Source organism: Taudactylus pleione, unplaced genomic scaffold (genome assembly GCF_031769625.1).
Source record: "Taudactylus pleione unplaced genomic scaffold, aTauple2 ptg000373l, whole genome shotgun sequence".
Lineage (NCBI taxonomy): Eukaryota > Metazoa > Chordata > Amphibia > Anura > Myobatrachidae > Taudactylus > Taudactylus pleione.
The window spans coordinates 3322604-3345000 of NW_028284774.1; the positions used below are offsets into that span (position 1 = coordinate 3322604).

The window sequence follows — 22397 nt, forward strand, 5'->3', positions numbered from 1 at the left end:
CAAAGCAATGTTCAGCTTTATATTTTGCTTGTTTTAATTGTGGTAAGAAATTACCAAAAGGTTGCAGAGAACCAGGGGCTCTCTGCACAACTTGCGACACCAGGACTGTGGACACTGCTCTGGGATGTTCAAATGAAGCACCAGCATTTAGATCCTGATTGGGAGGATACCTCCACTGGGAAGAAGGTTCTCCAGCTTCCTCAGTCATTAAATATTTAATTGAAGCAGTCCGTCAGACTCTTCAGATACAGGACCCTGATAATATAGAGCTTGCTTCTACTTCTTTTTTCAAGCAGAAGTCATCATTGGCTGTTTTTCCACCTTTTTCTCACTTTGGGGGAACCTCTTAAAAGGGGCTTGGTTTAAGCCTGATATGAAGTTTCAGGCCCCTCAAAAATTCAGATTTTTGCATCCTTTGCCGATGACTATACTAAATCTTGGGAGGTTCCCCCTCTGGTGGATGCCCCAATAACTCGATTGGCAAAGGCCACAGTAATTCCTACCGTTCAATCAGTGACGTTAAAGGATCACACGGATAGAAAATCTGATGCTGTTCTGAAGTCCATGTTTTCCCTGACCGAAGCTTCTCTTCGAACTATCTTAACCAGCGCCTGGTTTGTTAGAGCAGCTAAAGCGCTGGTAACCCAGATGTCTGATTTTTTTTTTTTTTTTGATTTTTTTTTTTTTTCATCTGATGGTGCAAATTTGGATTTCGCTACCCTTTCGGAACAAGTAAGAGAGGTCCTTATTTACGTTAGTGATGCTTTGTTGCACACCATTTCCATGCAATCCAGGGTTTCTGCACTGGCTATTTCGGCCTGGATGTCGATCTGGCTGTGTTCTGGGAATGCAGATCCTGAATCAAAATGAAGCCTAGAAGCGGTACCTTTTTGAAGTCTAGTTCCTATTTCGTTCCGAGCTTATGCAGATCATTTCACAGGCTATTGTGGACAAGAGCCCGTATCATCCAGTTTCTGCTTCTAAGACAAGAACACCTCGTTTTTGAGTCTTTCGACCACAAGGAAGAGAATCTTTTCAGTCCATTTGAGGTATGTCCAATTACACACGTAGGGGAGCCTTTCTAATACGTGGCAACACCAGCACCCGTTGTCCTGCCACCAACCTAAAAGAGAAGCTTTCAGCATGATGGTCAGGGGGGCCCAATAACCCTCTTGTTGTTGAGGCCTGTCCCCTACAGTTCCCGGGATGTTTGGGTTCAATCAAATCCAGATTAGTGGATACAGGGCATCATAACCAGAGGGTACATTCTCTATTTGGGCAACTACAAACCACTCCATTTTTTTCTCCACTCCTTGACCACAAGATCAAGGCAGAAGGCATGCTCTGCTGCAGTCGATTCTTCTTTCAGATTCGGCAGTTAACACTCTGGTTCCCATTAACCAAAAAAGAAATGTTTTTTTTATTCCAACGTTTTTTTTGTGGACAAACCAGACTGTTCTTTTCATCCTATCCTGAATCTAAAATTTCTAAATCCATACCTTTTTCTGGCAAAGTTTAAAATTGAGACTTTGCGTTCAGTCATCAAAGTTATGGAAGCTGGTCAGTTCTTGGCGTCCATAGACATCAAGGACTCTTCCCTCCACATTCCCATTTGGAGAGGACATAGCCACCTTCTCCGGTTTACAGTGGGGGACCAGCACTTCCAGTTTCGGGCCCTACCTTTCAGACTCTACAGCTCCAAGGGTGTTAACAAAATATGGTCTCTTTTTATTAAGGATCACTGGGGTAACAATAGTTCCATATTTGGATGATCTCTTAATAAAGGATTCATCAGAGGAACTTCTGCTCCAGCATCTATAGATCACAATCTCTACCTTGCAAGCTCATGGCTGGATAGTTTATTTTCAGAAATCAAGCCTTCTGCCAGCTCAGCGGATGGTGTTTCTAGGTCTTGTATTTGACACAGTTTCTCATAGTTTTCCTTCCATTACAAAAGGTCCAGGACCTCCAATCCACAGTTCGATCCCACCTTCAGTAGCATCGAGTTTCAGTTCTCTGATGCATGCAATTCCTAGGAAAGATGGTAACCGCCTTCGAGGTGGTTCCATTCCCTAGGTTCCATGCCAGACCACTTCAACACCAGATTCTTCTCAGGTGGTTCAAGACAAGTCTTCGATTAGACTGAGGAACTCTGTCTATCTCCTCAGACTTGTCACTCTCTACAGTGGTGGCTTCATACCCCAAATCTGACAAAAGGCTCATCTATTCTGATTTGGAATTGGGTGATCATCACAACAGATGCCAGTCTGACTGAAAGGGGTGAGGTGCTTCAGGACCAACATTTTCAGGGATGTTGGACTCTTCAGGAGTCTGTCCTTCCCATCCATTGCCTCGAATTGCGGGTGGTTCATTTTGCTCTGTAACAGGCTCAGACATCTTTATAGGGCCATCCAGTTTGGTTTCAATCGGACAATGCCACAGCGGTGGCTTATGTAAACAAACAAGGCAGGACTTGAAGCATGCAAGCCATGAGAGTGGTATCTCACATCCTCCATTGGGCGGAGCTTTGGATTCCCGCCATTTCAGCAGTTCACATACCTGGGGTGGACAACTGGGAAGCAGACTCTGTCGCCACATTAGTCATCCTGGAGAGTGGGAGTTACACCAAGAGGTGTTTCAAGCAATTGTGGACAAGTGGGGGGCTTCCCTACATAGACCTCATGGACCATCGTCTGAACAAGAAACTGTGTACAGTGCAAGATCAAGAGACCATCAAGTGGATTCTGTGAATGCAATGTCTGCTCTTTGGTCCTTCAATCTGTGGTATCTGTTTTCGCCTATGTCCATGTTACCCAGAGTACTTCATAAAGTCCGAGAGGAGGGTCTTCCGGTCATCCTCATTGCTACAGACTGGTTATCTCTCTCCCTCAGGTTATGCTGGCCTCAGATCCTTTGTTTTCTGCTACGGGTAGAATCTACAAGGTCCATGTGTACACCAAAATTTCAGTCAATTGGCTTTGACGCCATGGCTCTTGAGACCAAAATCTTAAGACCGCGAGGGTTCTCTCGGGCCAGTGGTTCGGACTATGATTCAAGCTTGTGAGCCAGTAACATCCAGGATTTACCATTAGGTCTGGAAGTGTTACATCTCCTGGTGTGAACGTCGTGGTTTTTTAGCCGCTGGTTTTCATTTACCCAGTGTTTTGTCCTTTTCTTCAGGATGGATTGTCTCAGGGTCTTCGGTTGTCTTCCCTAAAGGGACAAGTGTTGGCTCTTTCTATCTTATTTCAACAACATTTGACCAATATTCCATGTGTTCAGACCTTTTTTACAAGGGGTCCTTCATTTTCAACCTCCATAGGTGCCTCCTGTTCCCCCCTGGGATTTAAACATCGTATTGGAGGCTCATCAAAAGGCTCCTTTTGAACCCCTTGAATCTGTTGTCCTGGTCCTTTTTTAAAGTCCGTGTAGTGTGGACCGCAGTGAGTGCGGTCCGCACTACACAGTTACACACACCGCCGCCGGGGTAGTATACTCGTATTACCCGGCAGTGGTGTGTGTTTCAGCAGCCAGTGAGAGTCAGACTCTCATTGGCTGCTGCGCCCACTACTGGAGCTCACTCATAAGCTCCGCCTTCTGGCTCCCGCAGTGGGTGATGGTGCCAAGTGGGATGAAGAAGGAGCAGATGGCGGCGGGAGCAGGAGTGGGGATTCAGGTTAGTGTTTTGTGTATGTCTCTGTGTATGTATTATGTAATGGGCACTACTGGCCGGGGGCATGTGTCACCACTGGGGGCACTGCATAGGGGGGACCACTACTGAGGGCACTGTATAAGGGGCACTGCATAGGAGGGACCACTACTGGGGGCACTGTATAAGGGGCTCTGCATAGGGGGGACCACTACTGGGGGCACTGCATAGGGGGGACCACTACTGGGGGCACTGCATAGGGGGGACCACTACTGGGGGCACTGCATAGGGGGGACCACTACTGGGGGCACTGTAGAAGGGACCACTACTGGGGGCACTGTAGAAGGGACCACTACTGGGGGCACTGTAGAAGGGACCACTACTGGGGGCACTGTAGAAGGGACCACTACTGGGGGCACTGTAGAAGGGACCACTACTGGGGGCACTGTAGAAGGGACCACTACTGGGGGCACTGTAGAAGGGACCACTACTGGGGGCACTGTAGAAGGGACCACTACTGGGGGCACTGTAGAAGGGACCACTACTGGGGGCACTGTAGAAGGGACCACTACTGGGGGCACTGTAGAAGGGACCACTACTGGGGGCACTGTATAGGGGGGACCACTACTTGTCATGCTTGTCAGGGGCGGGGCTGCTGTAAAGCCCTGGACTGCTCAGGGAAAGTAGATTGGATCCAGGAGGTTTGCCTACTGTCACCGGAGCCCGGGAGAACTTCCAGAATTTATGGAGTCTCTTGGATTTCTGGGAGAAGGGGAGTGTATATTTAGTATAGATTTAAAATACTACTGTAAGCTCTATAGAGCACTTAAGGTTTGTTCTAGCCCTGACCAAGTAGGCAATAAGTGAATCTTATCCAATTCTGCCCCCTGCAACATGTTACGGGACAGCACTTCCTCGTCATGTATCGGTTGAAAACTTCAATAGATGGCACTGGCCATGATCCTTTTTTTTTTTAATTTACTGATATTTACAGTGCACTCCATTGCCTAGGATACTGCAAGCCAATTAATCCTATCCAGGATTCGGGTAGCCAATGCTTCTAAAATAAATTACAGCTGATGCCGATCTGTTTTCAGTAGCTCTTTTCTATGTTAGTGGATGCATACTAAGATCTTAAACTTGTGATGAATATTATAAAATGCAGCATATTTTGTTTGCATGTTATATGAACATTTTACTTTTTTTAATCGCCATCCTGATTTTTACATGGTAATAAATCAATATGCTGAAAGTATAAAAGTGCACTTTGCCAACCTGCTGGAAATTCCTTTGGAAATAAAGAGGTAGTTTTGAGAGATCAGACAGTACAACTAGCATGCCGTTTCCACTGTATTGCCTCTCATTAGTTGTTATAATAATCACATGAATGTAACCATAAAAAAAACACATTCCTTTTGTAATGCTGGGTACACATTATACTACTGTACCATTTTGCCTATGGTCGGGGCGAATACCCTTCTCCCCAGATCATGTGAGGTTGGCGGTAAACACTAGAAGATTTAATGAGAGACAGGACAATTACTCGTTCCGTCCTTCATCAATATGTACTACATGCGATATCGTGTGATTGGCCGTACTGCACCAATGAGATGACGTTGCTGACACGCGGGATTGCGCAATAGTGCGTACACACTATACTTTTAAAATGTGTTCCAATTTGTCTAAAATCATCAAATTTATAGTCTAGTGCAGAGGTTCCCAAACGCGGTCCTCAAAGCTCCCCAACAGTTCAGGTTTTAGAGAGATCCATGGATGAGCACAGGTGGTTAAATCAAATTGACTGAGGTACTAATTAAGTCACCTGTGGTCAACCATGGATATCTCCAAAACCTGGACTGTTGGGGAGCCTGGAGGACTGTGTTTGGGAACACCTGGTCTAGTGTGTACCAAGCTTAACAGTCTCTGCTACTCAACTTCAGGCCAGGTCTCCTAGGGGGGAGTCAGTACATGTATTTGGGACCTGACACATAAAGATGTCCAGCTCCAGGAGTGCTAGGTCTTTTGTGGAACCTCAGCAAATATTTAGATAGTTAATATTTGATTCCCCTCACCCACAAATAAAATCAGTGTTAGGAAATGAAGCTGGAGATGTAGAGAGGAGAGGTGTGATTTGAAAGCTTTGTAGATTAGAAAGGGATGTTTGAAATTGGTTCAGAATGAGCCAGTGAAGGGACTTTTGGGGGAGTAAGCAGAGTTTGAGAGATATGAAAGGAAATGTGGCAGGCAGCATAGTAAAGAATTGATTAAAGATGGGGTAATGTGGAAAGCCAGAGACGAGTAGAGTATAGTATTCTAGGTAAGGGATGATTGCAGCATTAATAAGCATTTTAGTAGCTTCCATGGGTGAGAGAGGGCTTGATCCTGGAAGTTTTGCAGAGGTGGAAGAAATGTCAGGTTTGGGAAAGGGACTACTGGGCCTATTCATTATGTTGATTATTGGGGGCCAGGCAACCGCAGATACTTAACATTTCATCTCGCTGTGAGCTCCAGAGAAATTCATCATTGCTGCCGACTCTACTAGGATTTACGCAGGCGCACAAATCCCTGGCGTCCGGCGGAAGGAGCAGGGTAGCGTGGGATCAGAATGGATCCCTCTTCGCAACCCATGACTCCTTCCCGTAGGGAAGGAGCAGGGTGCGGGAACAAATGTCATCTGAACTGAAGATGGCCTATTTTCCCACAGTCCGAGCTCTGAAAATAATGTATTTTCGTAGCTTGATGAATTTAGGTCTACGAGTGGAGTGGAGGGGGCACCACCGTAGCAGGGCTCATAGGTGTTCTGCGCAATATGACGACCTCAAACAAGCTGAAAGAGGTTGCCTTGCTGTTGGAGATGGGCATCCACAATCTGATCAAAATGTGCACTAAGGTGGGAATTCAATTGTCTGCGCTGCAATAATTAATGGTTGCCTAACTGAGCAATTCATTTGTTCAGGGCATCTATTAATTATCACACTTGTCACACCCAAATAGACCAAGTTTTGCCATGTAAAATGGCTAGACCCATCTAAAGCCCTTGTTGGCTCACCCAATCAGTTTTTCTGGCACCCAAAATCAGGGCTTTTTGCACAACTCTGCTCACCACTTCATGAGGGTGCGAGCAGAAATGTGCCCACCCACAGCATTCGCGTCTGAACAGCGCAAGAATTAATTTCTCTGGGCACCCATTAATTATCGCAGCGCAGAAACCTATTGAATCCCTACCCCCCAGTCCAAAGTCTGTTTATAAAATCTATTTTGCAAAGTTCAAGTATTTTATTGTTGCAAGTGTGTACCTGCATCTTGGATTGTGTATTGTATTTTCAGTTACAGCAGTGTAGCACCTCTAAATGTATTTGGAAATTAGGGTTTGCAGTCCAACTCTATGATGGCCGTGAAGTAAGACTATTAAGTGGACCTATAGGAGGAGTGAATACATTTGAAGTGGAGGAAGTCTGCAAGAGCAAAACTTCCTCCAGAGGCACTCAATACAGCAAGAAAACCTTTGGCGTTAAGGCCAGGAGGCCCCCATACATCAGCAATGTATTGGGCCAATTTACCGATTCCCAGACGCTGAGGTTGGGTATCTGAAATCCAACATGTTGGATTTCACTAAATTGCAATCACAATCAAAATATGATAGTGATCAGAATTTTTATTTTTTTTAACATGTAGAATTTGTGATTCCCCAGCAGATCTGTGGCTATCAATGGCTGCTGGTCGGCATTTCCAACCGGCGGGTCAGATCGGTGAATCGGCCGACAGATGTGTGGAGCCCATTAGCGGGTCAGAATAGTGCTACGGTTGTGGAGGGGACCATCCTAGATTGAGCTTGTGGGGAGGCATGGTTTATGGTAAAACTTTTAAGGAGCATACACACGGTCAGATTTGTCAGATGAACGATTTTACCAAAGATTTGAACGATTTGAAAGATTGAACGATTTTTGACTGCATTAAAATGAATGGAACCGTCCAAGTCTGACTGCAAACACATCAGATGTCAGATATCGTTATCTGACCATCGGGAACGCGCATCGTTCATCGTCCATCGTTCAGGCATGTTAGATATGTCAGATTTTCCTTCAGATATGAACTATTAAACGATTTTTTAAATCATTATCGTTCAGATCTGAAGAAAAATCTGACCATGTGTATGCACCATTACTCTATGGTATGAGAAACTATTTTTGGTAATGGCTACTCTGTGATTTCCTTTACTTTGGACTTCTGCCTCTATTTATTAAAACAAGATTTACAACAAAGAATCACATTAAAAATAAGGCATTCATTTTTTTTCTTTTAAGGCAAAAAAAGGTATTAAACGGAAGGCAGACACCACTACACCTCCGGTCTCCCTTATGTCAACTAGTTGTGAGTCCTCTCCAACGGTGCATGAACCAGTGCAAACCCAAATAACTCCAAGATTTGAGAAACCTCAGTCCGACACTTCAGTGAAAGAGCTTCCAGATTCTCAGCAGCAAATCCAGTCTATGCCTCACAATCCCTTATCTGAACAGCTGAAACACTGCAATAACATTCTAAATGAAATGATGTCCAAGAAGTATGCTAGTTGTGCCTGGCCTTTCTACAAGCCTATAGACTCTGCATCATTTAATCTGCCTGGTTACAGTGACATGATGAACTGTCCCATAGATCTGGGAACAATCAGAGTAAGTTTGGCTCATTTTGTATAATCCTTTTGTTCCAAAGCTAGAGGGCAGTGCAGTACAACGTTTCTACATGGGTTTCTGACTGCAGTTCTTCTCATTTACATTTTATCAAGGGGACTCTGATGAAATCTATAGTAAATCTGTTTCAATTGTCAAGAAAAATTAACATTAATTATTAAAAATATGAATTAAAGCAGCCTTTTTTCTATTACTCATGAGCAGCCAGTTTGATTAGGATTGAAGTGTTCAGAATTTTTGTTGCTCATGTTTGCAGTGAAAATGCTCTTTTGAGCTGCGTATTGTACATATCCTGTGAAAACATTGCACCCAGTACATTTTAAATTGTTTGTTTTTCAGTGTACACCTGGTACCCCTTTTTATGCCCCTTAAAAAGTGTGAGGCACATATAGAAACCATTGTAATTTCTACACCGTTCACCTGATTTGTATGTAATTACCCTCAAATTAAATCTGAAAGTCTGCAGTTAAAGCACATCTTGTTTCATTTCAAAGCCATTGTGGTGGTGAATAGAGGTCAAAATATGAAAATTCTGTCAATGTCCCAATATTTATGCACCTGACTGTGTGTGTGTATGTATATATGTGTATATATATATATGTGTGTGTATGTACATATATATACGTGTGTGTGTGTGTGTGTGTGTGTGTGTATATATATATATATATATATATATATATATATATATATATATATATATATATATATATATATATATATATATTATATTTATTTATTTTTATTTTGTGTTGGGGTTAACTTTATTTACTTGTGATATGCTGTGACAGCGGTTATTGAGGCCCAGAATGCACTGCACTGACTACCTTGTATACTCTAGTTTTGATCCTTATGAGCATAAATATTAATGTTTGAATACAAAAAGCATGTTCTGTGTGTAGACATTTTCGTTGTGTTTTTTTACAAGCTTTATGGCACTTTTTTGTCCTGTGGTTGTGCGATGTTTAATAGCCGCGGGAGGGAGGGAGCTTTTCAATACACCCCTTGGGGATGCGAGGAGAAATCCGACAAAAGTGCTGTGCGTGCAGCTGTTTGCCGGCTTAGCCGGGCACCCGGCACTTTAGTTGGAGAATGCCGGTTACCGTGCCTTAACACCCAGGTTAAGTTGCGAGAACTGGCATTCTCAGACTTACCTGCTTCCCAACCAAGCAAACAGCGCGTTGTATTGAATAGCTGTGGGAGCCCCCTCCCATGGTTATTCAACATTGCACTGAATTGAATTTGGCCCATAGAGGTCTATTTATCAAGCAGTGAAAAGTGTGGAGAAGATGCCCATAGCAGCTAATCAGCATCTGCCTATTTATTTTATAGACTGTATTTGATAAAAGCTACTTGAAAGCTGATTGGTTGCTATGAGCAACTTCTCCACACTATTCACTGCTTGATAAATAGACCCCTCAGTCCTTTTATCTAGTGTACATGCACAGTAATGAAACCTAAAGTGATCAGTAAATAATTATCTTCCAGCCGGTACAGAGCTAGTTTCCTATATTTGCCATCACGTATATTAAGTAACAGTTTGTGTCGGAATAAGAGACGTTTTAGAAAGGAAATACTTTGGTTTCTGTTTTTCCTTGCTTCTGATCATGGGTGACCCTGTTTTTTTTTTTATTAAGGATAAAATGGAGAATGGACAATATAAAGACACACGGGAGTTCGCATCTGATGTGCGGTTAATGTTCATGAACTGTTACAAGAACAATCCACCGGATAACGAAGTGGTGAACCTTGCACGAAAGTTACAGGTTGGTGGCTTTTGTTTGTTTATGATATTGCCCATAGCAACCAATCAGATTCTATTTATTTGTCTAGCACCTTCTGGAAGATAATAGCGAGAATCTACTTGGTTGCTATGGGCAACACCTCCACTTCTAGAAACCCACACTTTAGTAAATATATTCCTTAGGGTTATTTATGAAGCTGTGGCTTTCTTCTGGTTTAATCTCAAAATGTAAAGCGTCACTAACTTTAAGTGCAGATCATTCCTAACATTGAACCTTTTTATTGTGTGAGATACACACACACACACACACACCCACACCCACACACACCCACGCCCCAAATACAAGTGCGCTAGATGTCAGGTGTTTTTACCAATCAAGGACAGTCCCAGAGTAAAAGTCCATACATAAGTCTCGGTTCACATGAACAGCAAGGCACTTCTGGTCCAGGGGTTATTCGGACCGCAGCTCCCCTTCAAATAAACCCGGGATTCACGGGTGAAAAACACTGTGAATAAATAAAGGGGGCGCCTAATAGTGCATGAATTGTATTTTAATATAAGAGAGATTAATAACACTCCAGGTAAGAGTAAGTATTGCTTGTACCTAAAAGCAAAGCTCTGTGGACTGGGTACCACATGGTATATTTTATAATATTTCTTTTTGTACCTTTTCTACATGATATTAATTTCTATTGGTATCCTGTACAGTTACTTAAATGGATAATATCTGCGTTCCCCTCCATAAAATGTTGCATTGTTTTAGCATGGGTTCTATTTGTAGGATGCATTTGAGATACTGTTTGCCAAAATCCCAGATGAGCTGGATGACAGCGCTGCATACCATGGAACCACGCCAGGTAGATTCAAGCCATCCTCCAGCGAAAGCAGCAGCACCAGCTCTTCAGGCAGCTCCTCCTCCGATTCGGAAGATGAGAGAGCTCAGCAGCTGGCCTTACTACAAGAGCAGGTGAGCTTGTGTTCTTGAGAAGAGCATTGCATTAAGACCCTTTCCATACATTGTCAGAATATTAATGCATGAGGCCAGTGCAATTGATAATGCTAACCTCCTAGAAGATCCACCCACCTGATATTTTGCAATGCTCCCTCCTACTAGTGCAGTGCACACTGTTTAATCTGATATTGTCACGTTAATGGCGATCTTTACTAGTAAAGAGGTGAGCTAGAAAATTTGCTTTTCTGTATATTCCATATGTTTTGCTAACCCCATTGACATGGCAACCTCATCCTATGGCCTTCCCTGGTTGAGCCCTCATTTTCCTTCATCTTTTTGCATCTGTCTGTTGTCCAAACACCTTTTAATAGTCACTCCATACTTGAAGATTTCATGCCTTGCTCTACATGCAAGCTTCTTACTATAAATGTCTTTTGTATAAGGCTTGTATTTGATTGGTTGAGTTTGTTTAGTTTGCATTATAGCTCTGTGGAAAATGTGAGCAGTTCTTGCGTCTATAGTCTTTTACTGATCTCCTGTTCACCATTTCCAAACCTTTTAATTGCACTTTTGAAATATACACTAATTGCCTTTAAATGTCCAAAGCAGAAATGCTTATTCCCCTATGTAAGAGTTATTCATAATACTTACATAAATCCATACTATATAGATGCTAAATGTACTTTGAGAGACCCAATTTTGTTATATTTATGCTGTGGGGCTTAGTGCAAGCTATTGTTTAATCCACTTTACTGTTCTGTGACCGATGCTGACTACAGTGTCCTTTAGTGTGATTACCAATCTGCTGCTTGTGCTCCAACAATTGCAACTCACTGTATCTTTAATATCTCACAGCTCTCACAAGTCTTTGACACCCTTAAATACATATATATTAGTTTATCCTTTTAGATTTGTCCACATAAATACTTGGTGACTGGAGTATTGTTTTCTAATGCACTGGTGGGTTTTTTTGGTGTTTTTTTAAATGCTCCCGGTTTAACAGCTGAAAGTGGTGCATGAGCAGCTTAAAGCTTTAGCTGAAGGTCCTACACCCAAGTCTAAGAAAAAGAAGCCAAAGAAAGATAAGAAAAAGAAAAAACTGAAGGAAAAGAAAAAGCTACTTAAAAAGAAAGCTATTCAAAAAAAGAAAAGGAAGAAACGAAAGGAATTGAAAAATAAATCTGTACTGAAGTAAGACTTGTTTCTTTCGTTTATAGTCAATTTATGTTCCAAATGAAATGATACACTTGCGTTTTTTGTTGTAAATGTCTTGGTGTATTTCCACCGTTATTCTGTTCTATAATAGACAAGTTTTTATAAACAAGTGTTTATTAGGAACTCTTGTGTGTCAAATATGGGATAGTATACCCCAACTGTAAATTATAAGGCTGTCAGAAGACACTATGGAGTTCATGACAATATAACAAGCACATTCGTCTCCAGATTTCCATGATCTATTAAAGAGCTCTGTCTGTGGACTTGTGCTAATTTATGGGCATCTGACTCCTCAGTCATCTTTATTGTCCTTTTTAGCTTTCTGTTTGTGGTGGTGGGGGGTACATTATGCCTTGTTTTATACCGGTTATGTTATATCATAAGCGTGCTGTGAAAATAATCTTGGTTGAGAACCTCTTATTGGATATTTTTACTGCCAGAGACTGGAAAGTATACGTGGCATATAGTTATCAATCCACAATGGTAATTACAGTGCAACCTACACCAGTCTGAGAAATTACCCACAATTAATGCTGTTTAGTTGGTGAATTGTTTACAAGCAGTACCACCTAGTAAATACCTTCCTAAAGTGTCTCCCTTCTCTTAACCGGAGTATCAATTCTGCTATATACATCCATTTTCTTATTCGGGGTCCATAGGGATCCACATGGATACCATGGGGAATATTATGGTTGGAAGACCAGGCACCAAACAGTTAAAGCTTCTGCTCCCAGAATGCTCTAAGTTCTTTCCCATATATACCCCGCCCCTAGCCATAGTACATCAATTGTACGTTTGGTGCGGCAGGATCAAGACGTACCTTTGTAATAGGAGGACTGCTCAGAGCAGTCCTAAGCTTTTATTTTTTGTTTTTCTGATTTGGCATTACCAAGCGTTCTAATTAAGATGCACGTACTGCGACTCCATCTACCTCCGCCGGGCCGCAACATCAGTAATTGTGTTGGTGATTTCGGCGGCTCATGGTTGAACTTGGCTAGCACTGGATGTTCGGCGATGTTGGGCAAGGCGATTCCTCGCCTACGAGGAATCGCGCGTGGCAGTCATTGCTTCTAGTGTCAGAGACTCACCAGATGCCGCTGCTGTCAGGGCCCGGGATTGTACGCGTCCTCACTACACCAGCCGGGGCCTTATCGTCAGATGCCGGGGATCAGCAGCAGACGCTATCTGTTGCCACAAGGTCGGCTGGTTAATGCAGCTCAGGGGAGACAGGCGCTCCCCCGGCAGCTCCTCCCCGACCCAGACGCAGTCCCTATGAGGCGTTTCCTGCGTCTGGGTTGCTCTGCCTACCCTCCACGGGTATATGAGATGCTCACAGTCCATGCTCAGTGCGCCTTTAGCTGTTGGTCTCAGGATGGTCTGTGTCAGTCTCCCTGTATACCTCTCCCTTGGTTAAGGTATATGGTGCTTGGTTAAGGTATATGTCCTACCATTCCTTTGCATTGCTATAGTTGATTTAGAGACGATTGTAATTAGTCACATGCAATGCATATGTAATATATTTGTTAGCTGCTGATTGACACTGTCTTTTATTTCTAAGTCTGTCAATTGTAATGATCACTGTTTTATCTTCATCCTCTTGGGGTGGAGGTTTCTTTCTGAGTACTTCACATTCATTAAGATTTTGTGAAGGCTGTCACATAACATTGCAATTATTGCCTTTACTTTTGAACATGTCAAAAGATAAAGGGAAGCAGGAGGGGGGGCAACCTGTGCTGGTTCCATGTAAATCATGTACGGCTTATCTGTCCTCTCAGGTGAAGAAGGTTGTGGATCGTATGGCTGCTCCTACGATGCCTCCTTGGATGGGGTGTCCACAGTACTGTATGCAATGTTTGCCCTCCTATGCGTCCTTCATGGAAGGATGTTTATGGCCATTCTAGTCAGAGTATGGCACCATCTAATGTTGATAACTTGCGCTTAGGTCACTATCGTTCTGTTATCTTTCTATCAGTCTGCCCAACATATGGATTCAGCTGCATCATCAGGAGAATCAGATGATGCACAGGTTCCTCTCCAGGATCTAGTTCAAGGTAGGAGGATCATCTGTCCACAGTGGATGTTCCTCCTTTGGTGAGGGCAGTTAGATCAGTCCTAGATATTCAGGGTGATGAACCAGCTCATAGTAAGAATGCTCCAATGTTTAATCACCACCGGAAGGTGTTCAAAACGGAGTTCCCTGTATCTGACAGCTTACAGAGCTTGTCGAGGAGGCATGGGGGTAACCCTGATAAACGATTTTATGTGAATAAAAGAATAATATTGTATCCGTTACCACCTTCTGTATGTACTAAGTGGGAAGTACCTCCTACTGTGGATGCTCATGTAACCCATTTAATCAGAAATGCTACATTGCCTATTCTATTAGCATCTTCACTGAAGGATTCCACAGATAAAGATTGAAGCCTGTCTTAAAGCAATATTTTCCTCATCTGGAGCGGTTGCTCGTCCATGTATGGTTGTAGCCAGGGTAGCCAAAGCTGTTGAAGAATGGATAGGGGCATTGGAAGATTCACTATCAAATGCTACCAAAGAACAGATTAATATCTCCCACATACGGGAAGCAGCTTCCTATCTGGGAGGGGCTGAAGTGGATGCTGGAATTTTAGCTTCATGGGCATCGGCCGCATCAATAGTGGCACGCAGGGCCCTTTGGTTAAGATCTTGGAAAGCTGATACCGGATCAAAGAGGGTGCTGGAAGTCTTACCTTTCTATGGAAAGGTACTTAGCAGAGTTGGATAATATAATCACTACTCTGGCGGCTTCAAAATGTGCAGGTCTGCTATCTAAGTCAAATACTAAATGTAGGCAGGTTTCCCTTCAGTCTTTCCATCCTCGGGGATGAGCAAAAGAACAGTCTTCCTCTAGGCCAACTAGTTTTCGCAAGTCTAAGTGACAAACTAGGTCTGGCCCGGCAAGACGTCCAGCTTCTAAGCCGGACAACAAGCCCTCAGCCTGATGGAGCGGGCCTGCTCCTGGGGGATCCCACAGTGGGAGGCCGACTTCAGTTTGCAGATTGTTGGCATCAAACAACAGATGCCTCGGTCCGCGAAGTGGTCGCTCAGGGGTATACCCTCACTTTTAAGAGGCATCCTCCCCAGAAGTTTTTTTGCACAGATTTCCCATCAGATGCGTACAAGGCCTTCGATTTTCAGGGAGCTATTCACTCCCTGATACAGGCAGGGGTAATAGTCCCAGTTCCTATGTCTCAACAAGGAAGGGGGTTATTATTCCAGTCTGTTTCTGATTCAGAAACTGAAATGGGGCTTATGGTCCTATACATAATCTAAGAACCCTCAACATCCATGTACCCAAGTTTCGCATATGGAAACTCTCCGGTCAATTATTGTGGTAATGGTTTCCCTGGACATTCAGGATGCATATGTTCCAGGGCAGGCCGGTCCAGATCCAGTCCGACAATGCGACTACCTACCTCAATCATCAGGGAGGCACAAGAATTTATGCAGCCATGAAAGAAGTAACAAAGGTTCTGATTTGGGCAGAAGGTCCTCTTCCGGCCATCTCGGCAATATTCATACTGGGAGTACTCAATTGGAAAGCAGACTTGCTAAGTCACCAGGACCTACACGCCGGAGAGTGGTCTCTCCATGCAGCAGTGTTTCGGCTCCTGGTAAACAAATGGGGTCTACCAGATAGAGATCGCATGGCATCACGTCACAACCACAAGGTCCCCAGGTACGGGTCCAGAGACCCATCAGCAGCCTTCGTGGACACACTGGCAGTAAGATGGGATTTCAAGCTGGTGTATTTCTTTCCTCCGATTTTCTGTACTTCCAAGAGTTCTCGGAAAATGTAATCAGGAAGGCGGAACGGTAAATCTGGTGGCTCCGGCTTGGCCCAGACATCATTGGTTCACCGACATACTGAATCTGTCCATAGACAGTCCATACCCTCTTCCTCTATGGCAGGATCTACTAATGCAGGGTCCCTGCCGACATCCGGACTTGCCTCGTCTGGCTTTAACGGCTTGGCTCGTGAATCTTCCATCCAAAGAGCGAAAGGTTTTTCCAATTCTGTAATTCAAACGTTGATTAGGGCACGGAAATCTGCCTCTGCTCTCATCTATTACAGAGTTTGGTATTGTTTAGGTCAATGGTGTACCCGTAGGAATTATGATCCTAGGATATTCAGGATTTCCAGGGTACTGGCTTTTCTTCAGGCAGGATTAGACAAAGGTCTATGCCTGGCAACTTTGAGAGTGCTGGTTCCAGAAGAAGATTGCTTCATTACCAGATGTTAGAATTTTTTTCCAAGAAATTTTCCAAGTTCAGCCCTACTTTGTTCAACCTGAAGCACTGTGGGTTTTGTCTTTAGTTATTAAGGGACTACAAACTTCCCCATTTGAACCTTTTGGACTCTGTGGATTTTAAGTGGTTAACCGCAAAGACCTTTTTTCTTCTTGCTATTTGTTCTGCTCGCAGAGTCTCTTGATTTGGCAGCGCTCTCTTATTGCTCCCCATTTTTTGATTTTTCAACAGGATAAAGCTGTTCTTCGTACAAGGGAGGGTTACCTTCCTAAGGTAGTGTCCTGTTTTCATGTGACTGAAGAAATTGTTGTTCCAGCTTTTCAGGCTCCAGACCTTTCTGTAGGTGAAGCCTCCCTGGATGTAGTTTGTGCTCTCCGTATTTATGTGGAGCGTACAAAATCTGTTAGAAGATCAGATGCTCATTTTGTATTATATGGTTATCGCAAACGAGGATGGCCAGCTAATAATCACTCTGGCGCGATGGCTACACATGACTATCTCTCAGGTGTACACACAGGCTGATCTCTCTGTCCAAAGCATGGTGATGGCACATTTCTGTAGGGCCATCATGGGCATTTAGCCGTGGTGCCTCTGCTGAGCAATTGTGCAAGGCAGCCACGTGGTCTTCTGTCCACACCTTTCTTAGGTTTTATGCCTTTGATACTTTTGCCTCTCAGGATGCTTCCTTTGGTCAAGGAGTTATCCTTTCTGCTCAGGAGCGTCCCCCCACCCTTGGGGAACTGCTTTAGGACATCCCCATGGTATCCCTGTGAATCCCTATGGACCCAGAAGAAGAAAATTAGAGTTATGGTAGACTTGCCTAGATAACTCCCTTTTCTTCGAGGTCCACAGGGCACCCACCCTGACTCACATGGCTTCATTGGGTTATATTCTTTCGGTCACAGATTTCCTAATTTTATGTAAGGATGTTTCTGGTGTACGATTGTTCCTCTTTCTCCTTTTTTTTTTTCCTCTTTCTCCTGCCTTGAGGCTTGTTAAATAAACTGAAGTCCTATGGCTAGGTGCGGGGTATATATGGGGAAGGACCCAGAGCATTCTGGGAGCAGAAGCTTTAACTGTTTGGTGCCTGGTCTTCCAATCATAATATTCCCCCATGGTATTCTTGTGGACCCTATGGACCTCGAAGAAAAGGAGTTCTATAGGTAAGTCTGCCATAACTCTAATTTTCCCAAGCCAGAATTGTTAACCTACATTAAATGACTGTGGAGCGGAAGGTGTGAAGAGGACTGACCAATTGCAAGCTGTGACCTCCTTGATCTATTGGTCCTATACACTCCATCTACTCAGCCTGGTTTTCAGAATGTATATACAAAAATGTAAACTTATTCTAGAAATACAGCCTCATTGCTGAATGATACACAATTGGTAGACTGTAGACTCGTCCATTTAGTAGTCTGGCTGAGAAGTTGGATCCTTTGGGTCTCCATTAATACAGTGGACCCAAAAATGGTGGTCATCTGCTGCACTTTTGTCCTGAGAATGATCTAAAGACCTGGTTCAGGTTGGTTCGCAAGACTGCGTTCGCACACACCCCGCTCGCTGTAAAAATATGCTAGTAAATGCAATCGCACGGCACCCGCAGCTCTATACAAAAACATCCACCAGTGTATAAAGCCGCCCACTTCCCATGACATGCAACCACAAGTCAGCGGTAACATTGAGTAAAATCTGTACCATCCGCACAGTTGTGGTTCGCTTGACCTACCGCACAAACTGCTAAACTTAGTCGCCGTCTAGACCTCTGCCAGCGTATACAATCTCAGGGGCTTAATTATGCATGCCCCTGTAACAGAGTTTAAATGCATGCGTTTCTCTGACCATCCCCCGGTCACCACCCTCAAACGGTCACTTCCTGTCAATCACTGTATGAGGACTCTGCGTGCTCACAGCGATCGATTCCTGATCGCAGTAGCTGGTTCGCGCATACTGCATCTTATATGCATGTGCAGAATGTAAACATCGGCTGAATCAGGCCCTAAATCCTCTGTGGAGCTCCTCCATGAACAGTGGTTTCTGCCTAATTTGATCTGAATCATCCAGTATAACCATTCTCCTATAAACCTTCTTAAACCCTTTACTCCATTTCTGATTTTTATTTAAAAATTTTTTATTCTCTTGTTTGTTACGTTTTGATCTTCAATAATTCACAACAGGAATAGTTTGTTCAGAGACCCCAAAATTGTATGCGCTTTGTCTTAATGTCAAGAAGAGTGTGGTTGTTTAATGGAAGACTAATAACTATGTCAATAAAAGGGTTGTGATCCATAGGATTTTTATGTTTTAGTGGTTCAAAGAAAAAGAAGAAACTGCTGGTATCTGAGGATGAAGATCACTCCAAGCCTATGAGTTATGACGAAAAGAGACAGTTAAGTTTGGACATAAATAAGCTGCCAGGAGATAAGCTGGGTCGTATAGTCCACATCATCCAGTCTAGGGAAGTCTCACTGAGAGACTCAAATCCTCAGGAAATTGAAATAGATTTTGAAACCTTAAAACCATCAACTCTGAGGCACTTGGAGAGATATGTTATGAATAGTCTGCGAAAGAGACCCAAAAAATCAAATGGTACGTGCAAGCGGTGGATAACCTCTCTATTAGAAGATGTGAATTGAGAGGATGATTTACAGTTGCACCAACCTGTCTCTTTCTTTGCAGCTGAGAAGACCTTAAAATCGAAAGATCAGTTGAATAAGGAAAAGAAACAGGAGTTGGAGAAAAGGCTTCAAGATGTCAGCGGGCAACTAAATTCAGCCAAGAAACCCAAACTCTCAGGTTGGTCAAGGTTGTGGTTTTCTCTTCTCTTTGAGACAACGTATGTCTTAAAGTTTTAAGTTACTTGACAAGTACTTGTCTTTTTTAGTGACTGTTTTTGCGGCATGGATACCAAGTACCATAGCTCCTTATTGTATTAAGTCTTCACCAACTGGAGACATGCAAATAAGCTGTAGATGAAGATAGAACAACCGATTGTAGCCAATTGGATTATAGGAATGATCATGACAGTATAAAATATTTTCTTTGGAATTGTATTATTGAGGATGGGAGGCATGTGATGGAGGTCTTGTCATGGTCTGAGGTATTTGAGATTAGGAAACTGCACAGTGTAGTGATGTGGGGTCTCTTGTTCTGATGCAGGAAGATTGTGTAGTCAAATGTACCTCTACGTCAGAGCCGGAATAAGGAGGGGGAGCGGTGCCCCTATCACTCGGGACCCCCCTCCTGGCTGTAGCACACTGCTGCTCTGTGCAGTCCTGTTCATTTTCTAAGGGTCGGACGAGTGGGGGCAGGCCACATGACGCATGGACACAGTGCTGATGAGTGGGAGGGCAGGACGAGTGTTTGGGGGACCCCTTTAAATGCCTCGGGCCTCCAGAAGGCTCAATCAGTCCTGCTCTACGTAAAACAGAATTCAAACCTTTTGTCTTGTTTATAGAATTCAACAGATGAATGAGTAGAGCTGTAGTTTTAATTGTAACATCTGTATGGATCATTTTTGTGCATGAAAGCTAGTGACTGTGTAGCTTTATATACTAGTTTTACCTTCTTTTTGCTTTATTTCATTTTATATGACTATAGAAGATCTTAATTCAATCAGCCTAAAGTGCCTGTCCAATCTATTTGTATTTGTGCATTAAACACATTTTAAATAATGAAGAATGGGAACTCCTGTAATTGTTAGTCTCCCTAATTTTTGTCTCCTTAATAGATGTGTCCTCCTATATACAGGTTTCCATAGCCTTTAAACTTGTAGTATTAAAAATATGAAATGGTTTGCTGGTTGCTGAACTAACTAGAATTGTGTTTCAGCAAACTCTTTGCATCATCCAGGCACACTGCCGTGTATTTTGGTTTGTGTATTTAGCGCTGTTTGAGAAGTCCCTTAGGATGCAATTGTGTACAATCACATAGCAGAGCTGTCATACCAAAGGACAACTAAAAGGAACAATGTGCCTGTATTATATAAAGATCTTGCTGAAAAACTGACGGAAACCAGAAAGCAGATATGTATTCAATAACCTTTATAATCCAATATGTTGCCAGAAGATTAAAAATACATTTTAATAGCATCTCATCAGTTCCTGAATTATTAGTTGATTTGGCAGGAAATGTAAATGCTTTTGGTTGTTAGAGTAATATTTGCACCAGTCCGCATTGGTCCTTCTTACATTTTAGCCTCCGGTCACTAGGTGGACGTTGACACCAAGTAGAAGTACTGCACTGTGTTAAGTTTCAGATATTCTTAAAGGCTCCTTGTAATGCTTGATCTCTACCGAATGAGTTGTGTATCCTCATCTGATTCTTTGCGGCTTGTCATGCAGATGAAGCGGCTGCCGTCCCACAGGCGATTGGAGGTCCAAGCCGTCTAAGTGAAAGTAGCAGCAGTTCCTCTTCCACCTCCGAGAGCAGCAGCGATTCCAGCTCTTCTGATAGCAGTGACTCTGACTCAGGTTAGATGACAACCTGGCATTATTTAGTTGGCTGTGCGATGATCTGTCCCTAAATTGGGACTTTGGAAAGGCTTACATGAAATCTCAGTCTGTTTTTCATGCTAACTAGAAGTTGGAAAAACCATATATTTTTTTTTTCCCTGATGTTAACTATAATTTCTTCTTCGGACCCCAATGTACAAGTGCAGAGCATGATTGTAAACCTGTGTGGACAGAACTGTTAAAATTGCAAAGGAAACTTTGAAACTAAAGATTACATATGCAGGCATAAGCTTCTGTGTCATTCACTAAAGCCTTCTACACGCTGGCGGTAATTATATTTGGTTTTATTAGCGTTTCTTATGCTGGTTAAATGCACGTAGACCAGTATGATACTGAGACCGCTGTGTATAGAATGACTATACCCACTACCACCATTACAAGTGTTTTACTAGTATTGCAGTTTCTGGGAACACTTCTCTATCCTAATGCTTTTTCTATAAACCCATTGTGGAAGCTGTGTCTCTGCTCCACACCTAGTAAAAGCATATTCGCATGTTTACTGCCGTTTAAATGCTAATGCAAAGCCAGTGGCTGCCCGCCGTAAGGTGCGAATCCTTCTAATTACAGATGTGTCCACATACATCTAGCCTCCTTGGGCGTTAAACAGCCCTTCTAGTCGCACCATGCCGTGGTGTGACTCTGTAGCGCTGAGCGTCTTTTCATGCGACTTTTTACCTTCTTATTTGCACAGTGGTGCGACTAGAATGCACAAGCCGCTTCTGCTGATTAAAATGATATGCGGCATGCCTGTGTGCAACAGCGGGTGTATCTGCATGCGAAACGCTACGTTGGTGTCCTAGGCTCTGACACTGTAATGTAGCATTTTGCACGCACATACACCCGCAGTTGCGCAAAGAACATAAGCATGCCACATATAATTTTAATCAACAGAAAACTACTTGTGCGCTCTATTCACATCACACTGCGACTAAGATGCATTTGAAGTTAAAACTTCGCACGAAAGACGCTTGGCGCTACCAAGTCGCACTGCACTCACACGTCGAGTGGTGCGACTTGTAGCACACGGAGGATAGATGTATGTGGACACATCTGTAGTCCAGTGGCTTTTACTTTGGGCCCGTTCTATCCTATACAATTAATTACTTAATCTCACAAAACTGGTAGAATGTAGTTTTGAAATATTCTCTTGTACAGTATGCAAGCCACGATAAACAAAAATGTTAGGTTATTCAGGGTTTTATTTATTTCAGTTAAAGGTTTATGTAAATCCATCTGAAAAAAGTTGCTAGAGGTGAGATAGTGTTTTAAAGATTTAACATGCAGTAATACAGGTGTAGGTAACCTGTGACACTCCAACCCAGTATGCCCTGCCACAGTTTTGCTGGTAGGGAAT

General features: G+C 43.1%; 1 protein-coding gene across 3 annotated transcripts in view; it reads left to right on the top strand.

Annotated features, from left to right (window-relative positions):
• BRDT (bromodomain testis associated) overlaps positions 1-22397 on the top strand; it is a 146539-nt gene that overhangs the window by 55750 nt on the left and 68392 nt on the right. For all 3 annotated transcript variants that reach the window (XM_088444892.1, XM_088444890.1, XM_088444891.1), the window contains 7 exons: positions 7954-8319; positions 9972-10100; positions 10860-11045; positions 12034-12221; positions 18838-19118; positions 19209-19325; positions 20873-21001. In XM_088444892.1, coding sequence (XP_088301018.1) covers positions 7954-8319; positions 9972-10100; positions 10860-11045; positions 12034-12221; positions 18838-19118; positions 19209-19325; positions 20873-21001 — 1396 coding nt within the window. The remainder of the gene's footprint in view (positions 1-7953; positions 8320-9971; positions 10101-10859; positions 11046-12033; positions 12222-18837; positions 19119-19208; positions 19326-20872; positions 21002-22397) is intronic.